Raw genomic sequence first — 6578 nt, forward strand, 5'->3', positions numbered from 1 at the left:
GAGGCCCCTTATAGCTCACCAGGACAGGAGAGAACCATATCAGAACCACGGCCCCCAGGTCTCTCACCCTCTGTACTCTGTTAGTCAACCTCAACCAGGCAGGATGAAGGCCTTCTCCTCAAAATGAACCCCACGCCCGGCATCAACTAGACAATAACAAATAAAGGCTTGTACAGCCTTTAAAATTAATTTCTGTTTGAAAAGTGTCTCAGCTTAGTTTCCTAGTGGACTGGTCCAAATCCCTACAGCCAGGGGGTGCTATATTTTAAAAAATAAAAAAAAGAGCAGAATGACTGCCCAGGCAGGAACTCCCTGACCTGACAATGTCTGCACTAGCACCTGGTCGCAAGGCTTATCGGTTACTGTGGTTACACACTGTCCCAAGGTGTTCCGTGGAGGCCTTGTCGACACCCTACAGCTCTCACCTCCTACCTCCTCCCGCTCCCTCAACATCCCACTCCCACACCCATTGAGCAACCCTATATCTGACTGAAGGCTCTGGCTTCCTACCACAGACACCACTCTATATGAGTATGTGCTCAAGTGTTTTAGTTGGATCTTTTTCGCCATATCTCCAAATCCTCTCACAACAAAACTCCAAAGTTACCACATGTGTCCAAATGGGGAGTCAGTCACAGAAAGTTGGTAGCAACTTAATTAGGGAAGAAGGGCTCGTGGTAATGGCTGGAGAGGAATCAGTGGAATGGTATCAAATACATCAAACATGGTTTGATGCCATTTCATTAGCTTCGTTCCATCCATTATTATGAGTCGTCCTCCCCTCATCAGCCTCCACTGGAGTCAGTGTGTATGATTTGACTTCCTTACTGAGAGGGATTGTTTTCAAAAGTCTCCATCATGGGGATCCACTTCCCTTAGAGGTGAAGGAAATTGGTGTAGGACCAACAAGAGGATCAACTGCCTTGCAACGATAGCATTAAATATAGTATGATGACAGAGTTCTGATCTTTACCCACTACATCAAATGGGTAACACATACCATTGGAGATCTTAATAAAAAGATAAAGAAATATACAGTAGCGTATAAATAAACTTGAGTTTACGTTGAGGAACATGCAGCAGTCATATTTACTATACTGTTAATGCACACAATGAACCTCTTGTGTTCTACCACTGGTGTTAACCGTCTCATTCTACTGATACTCATCACCAATATGATCACAATCAAATCAGACTTCCACCGAGCACCATTCTCCTTACCTGACCAGCGGCTGAGGGTTTCCTGCCACCCTGCACTCCAGTCGGATGGGGTGTCCCTCTGCCACCTCCTGGCTCTTCAGCTTCTGGGTGAAGTGTGGCAGTGACAGGTCTCCATCTCCACTCTGTGCTCCACTGAGCTTCTCCCCCATCAACTGGGCTCCACTGTGCTGCTGCTTCCCTATCAACTGGGCTCCACTGAGCTTCTCCCCCATCAACTGGGCTCCACTGTGCTGCTGCTTCCCCATCAACTGGGCTCCACTGTGCTGCTGCTTCCCCATCAACTGGGCTCCACTGTGCTGCTGCTTCCCCATCAACTGGGCTCCACTGTGCTGCTGCTCCCCCATCAACTGGGCTCCACTGAGCTTCTCCCCCATCAACTGGGCTCCACTGTGCTGCTGCTTCCCCATCAACTGGGCTCCACTGTGCTGCTGCTTCCCCATCAACTGGGCTCCACTGTGCTGCTGCTTCCCCATCAACTCATTCACACTCATCAGATCAGAGACAATTGGAACCCCCGTCACACTCAGAGGAGGGACACCCGTCACACCCATTCCACCCATCATGCTTGCTGGCTGGATACCCAAGCCTGGCTCACACTGCTGTAGTGCCCCCTGTTGGATGAGAGGCTGTGGGGGGACAGAGGCAGAGCCCTGGGGGGCCGGCCAGTGGCTCTTAGGAGACAGATACCCGCTGTCGGGAGAGGAGGAGTCTTCCTCCCCTATGTGCTCCGGCCGGGCGGAGCCTTTAAAGATGGAGGACAACTCTTCGATGAAGGTGGCAGCACGGCTACAGAACTCAGTGGCGGAGGCAGCCCGTTCATTCAGCTCCAAGCCCTCGTGGACCAGTCGAGGCTTGTCCTGCTTGTAGACTGGGGTGATGTTCTTGTGGCAGACAAACTTCTCAGGCAAGGCCATGGCTTCGCATGTGGCCTGTATGGGCCTGCTGAGGTGGAAACTCTGGCTGGAGGTGACTTTGTGGCTGTCATCTGGGGAGTGGGCTTTGGTTTGGTGGGGGAAGCTGGGGCTTTTGGTCAGGTATTTTGTGGTGTTGAAGGGGGTGGGGGAGGGGAAGTAGAGAGCCGGCTCCTGGGTTCTGGGAATAGGGGAGACAGGGACTCCCCGGTCTTCTGCATCACTGAAGGCCTCCCGAGCCAGGTCCAGGCTGCGGTTGATCTCGTCTTGGCTGAGGAAGGCGGTAAGATCTGAAAAGTCCCCAACTCCGGCGTCCATATCCGCCATAGAGTCCAGGTACAGATCCCCATCAGACGACGTCTCTGAGAACACCCCTCCGTCTCCCTCTAGAACCCTGCCCCCATCCTTCATAAGCAGAGAGAGGGGGAGGGACTGATTCCAGCTCCCGTCCTGCATCCTGAAACACACACACACAAATATGACATTCAGTGAACACAGTAGATATAGCCAGACACTAATTATAAACAACATACACATAGTCATCTGAATAAATAAAAACAGACCTCACAGTGAACAGCAACACACCCTCCCTCAACAACCTACAGTTGAGGATGATTTAGGCTGGCATTCTTTGAGCTTAGCTGGTTGGTATTAACAAAGGCTTTCGGGAGGTCAAAGTGTGCATGACTGGCATTTGTCACCATCCCTCCCTCTCCCTAATCATCTATTTCCCTCACTCTCCTCTCGCTTCCTTATTCTTCTCTCTCTCTTTCCCTCTTTATCTGTCTCTGCAACAATCCACTACAAGTATAAAATAATTAAAGTTTTAACCATGATAATTAGAGTTGTACTGTCCATACACTGCAAAAGACTAGATAAACTACAGCGGCAGCAACACAAACACACACACCCACGTGTGCGCACCTTCACAGCGGGATTGTGTTTGTTTTGGTCATACCACACATTTATGAAACTCTCCACTGACAGTGGTCAATAGCTCAAGCATAGCTCTGTCACTTCCTAAACAGGTGGTCTGGAACACACATCAGATGAAAGTAGAAGCATCTATATGCATATGTAGAATGTGCTTGGGAACATAGGTGTGTACAGTAGGCTACTGTACATGTGAGCTCCATGATTATAATGTAGAGGATGGAGCGTGTGAATGAAACCGTACTTGCAATAGTCACTCTGTATAGAAGTGAGTGTGTTTGTGTGTTAGTATGGTATACTGTACATATACGAGTGTGACATTCTACCTTCTATGGCGTCCAGGAGACCAGGTGTTGTTATTTTGAATCCCTTTGGGCTATGTTTCACAGCAGCAGCACAATCCCACCCTCAATAAGGGCCCTTTAAACACACTGCAGTATAACACATACATGAGCTCACACAAGACACACACATGCATACACACATATGTATACACAGTCAGGCACAAGGGATAATATTCTCTTCAGAGGCTGTTATTTCCCATGTGAAAAAATGCATTAACTATACAACATTGATGAAATATGAATGGAGAATATTAAAAAATATTAAAACTAATTGACAAAAGGTCAATGACCACTGTCAATGGTCATTGTCACCAATGCCGTCAATTACAGAATAGAACAGAGTACGTAATTTCTGCAACCACTGTTCAATAACTATGTACTTAGTACATCCATTGTACTGTACTTTAATATATCTTTAATATCTTGTGAAAATATATATTTTCTGCAGCCCTGACACTAACCTGATCTCAAATGCAAAAGTGAATATCCTCACATACACTGACAGTAAATTGATATCAACAGATTTTTCTAAGTGTTTTTCTAATATCCACAATTCGAAGGATCTCTTGATTGCTGATAGGCTGTAAGTAGCATTTCAATATAAAACAAAGGAAACAACAGCGCCTCCAGGACATTCCACTAATAATGTCAACAAGAAAAGAAAAAGTACAGCCTTACCTTCAAGTCTTTGTCCAAAGGTATTGTCCCAGTCTAGTAGTTCCAGTTTGCTGTTAAGATTAAATGTCTGTGAGAATAGACAGAAACGTATTTTCCCAGCAGAGTAGCTTTTTTGGTCAGGCAGTGAGTGCGGGCACTGTGAGCAGGTCGAGGTCTACTTGAGTGGTTCCTCCAGTGTGGCCTGCTGTCCCATCTGTCCCAGCATCTGACCGCTCACTGTGTCTGGCTATATTTGGCCCCGGGCTCAGATTTCACAGCCAGAATGCTGGTGAGAGAGAGAAGAAGAGAGAGTGAGAGAGAGAGTGAGAGAGAGAAAGAGAGAGAGAGAGAGAGAGAGAGAGAGAGAGAGAGAGAGAGAGAGAGAGAGAGAGAGAGAGAGAGAGAGAGAGAGAGAGAGAGAGAGAGAGAGGTGTGGGGTATTTGAGAAAATGACAGGGGTGCAATGTTTTCTACTGATGACAATAAATACATGAAAAATGTGTGTACTCTGCTACCTACAGAATACATGCATCTGTCAGTACCCTCCCAATGGGCACAGGTGTCAATTCAATGTCTATTCCACATTGGTTCAATGTAATTTAATTGAAATGACTTGGATACAATGTTGATTCAACCAGTATGTGCCCAGTGGGATAAATATGGTGGAGGAGGAAGTTCAGGCTCTCTCAGTCACAGGCTGCATTAGGAACTGATGCTGATCTTGGATCAAAGCTTGACATCACCCTTCTCTCTGAACTGTAACTCTGCTCTACTGTGGCCAGTTGAGATCACTCCTCGACCCGGGTCCTGCCTCTGAGCCTCTGAACAAGCTGTTATTAGTATACTAGACTCTTCAGTGTTATTAGTATACTAGACTCTTCAGTGTTATTAGTAGAGACTCTTCAGTGTTAGTAGTAGAGACTCTTCAGTGTTATTAGTATAGACTCTTCAGTGCTATTAGTATAGACTCTTCAGTGTTATTATTATAGCCTCTTCAGTGTTATTATTATAGCCTCTTCAGTGTTATTATTATAGACTCTTCAGAGTTATTATTATAGCCTCTTCAGTGTTATTATTATAGCCTCTTCAGTGTTATTATTATAGACTCTTCAGTGTTATTAGTATAGACCCGTCAGTGTTATTATTATAGACTCTTCAGTGTTATTATTATAGACTCCTCAGAGTTATTAGTATAGACTCTTCAGTGTTATTATTATAGACTCTTCAGAGTTATTAGTATAGACTCTTCAGTGTTATTATTATAGACTCTTCAGAGTTATTAGTATAGACTCTCCGTGTTATTATTATAGCCTCTTCAGTGTTATTATTATAGACTCTTCAGTGTTATTATTATAGCCTCTTCAGTGTTATTATTATAGCCTCTTCAGTGTTATTATTATAGACTCTTCAGAGTTATTAGTATAGACTCTTCAGTGTTATTAGTATAGACTCTTCAGTGTTATTAGTATAGACTCTTCAGTGTTATTATTATAGCCTATTCAGTGTTATTATTATAGACTCTTCAGTGTTATTATTATAGCCTCTTCAGTGTTATTAGTATAGACCCTTCAGTGTTATTATTATAGACTCTTCAGTGTTATTATTATAGACTCTTCAGTGTTATTAGTATAGACTCTTCAGTGTTATTAGTATAGACTCTTCAGTGTTAGTAGTATAGACTCTTCAGTGTTATTATTATAGCCTCTTCAGTGTTATTATTATAGCCTCTTCAGTGTTATTATTATAGACTCTTCAGTGTTATTAGTATAGACCCTTCAGTGTTATTATTATAGACTCTTCAGTGTTATTAGTATAGACCCTTCAGTGTTATTATTATAGACTCTTCAGTGTTATTAGTATAGACCCTTCAGTGTTATTATTATAGCCTCTTCAGTGTTATTATTATAGACTCTTCAGTGTTATTAGTATAGACCCTTCAGTGTTATTATTATAGCCTATTCAGTGTTATTAGTGTAGACTCTTCAGTGTTATTATTATAGCCTCTTCAGTGTTATTAGTATAGACTCTTCAGTGTTATTATTATAGCCTATTCAGTGTTATTATTATAGACTCTTCAGTGTTATTATTATAGCCTCTTCAGTGTTATTAGTATAGACCCTTCAGTGTTATTATTATAGACTCTTCAGTGTTATTATTATAGCCTCTTCAGTGTTATTATTATAGACTCTTCAGTGTTATTATTATAGACCCTTCAGTGTTATTAGTGTAGACTCTTCAGTGTTATTAGTATAGACCCTTCAGTGTTATTATTATAGACTCTTCAGTGTTATTATTATAGACTCTTCAGTGTTATTAGTATAGACTCTTCAGTGTTATTAGTATAGACTCTTCAGTGTTATTAGTATAGACTCTTCAGTGTTATTATTATAGCCTCTTCAGTGTTATTATTATAGCCTCTTCAGTGTTATTATTATAGACTCTTCAGTGTTATTAGTATAGACCCTTCAGTGTTATTATTATAGACTCTTCAGTGTTATTAGTATAGACCCTT

At 42.9% G+C, this 6578-nt stretch overlaps 1 protein-coding gene across 2 annotated transcripts; it reads right to left on the bottom strand.

Moving 5' to 3' along the window:
• Positions 1-1093: 1093 nt before the first annotated feature.
• Positions 1094-4337, bottom strand: LOC129869664 (palladin-like). Of its 2 annotated transcripts, XM_055944290.1 has the most exons (3): positions 4088-4337; positions 3392-3496; positions 1094-2589 (listed from the first exon to the last, which is right to left on the bottom strand). In XM_055944290.1, the coding sequence occupies exon 3, from the start codon at positions 2586-2588 to the stop codon at positions 1218-1220; it is 1371 nt and encodes a 456-aa protein (XP_055800265.1). In that variant the 5' UTR covers position 2589; positions 3392-3496; positions 4088-4337; the 3' UTR covers positions 1094-1217. The 2 variants fall into 2 exon arrangements, with proteins under 2 accessions (XP_055800265.1, XP_055800266.1); XM_055944291.1 differs by lacking the exon at positions 3392-3496.
• Positions 4338-6578: the final 2241 nt, after the last annotated feature.

Source organism: Salvelinus fontinalis, chromosome 14, assembly GCF_029448725.1.
Source record: "Salvelinus fontinalis isolate EN_2023a chromosome 14, ASM2944872v1, whole genome shotgun sequence".
Classification (NCBI taxonomy): domain Eukaryota; kingdom Metazoa; phylum Chordata; class Actinopteri; order Salmoniformes; family Salmonidae; genus Salvelinus; species Salvelinus fontinalis.

What these genes read in the sequence shown, in the direction of transcription:
- LOC129869664 (XM_055944291.1), bottom strand. Translation starts at nt 2,588, where the DNA reads ATGCAGGACGGGAGCTGGAATCAGTCCCTCCCCCTCTCTCTGCTTATG.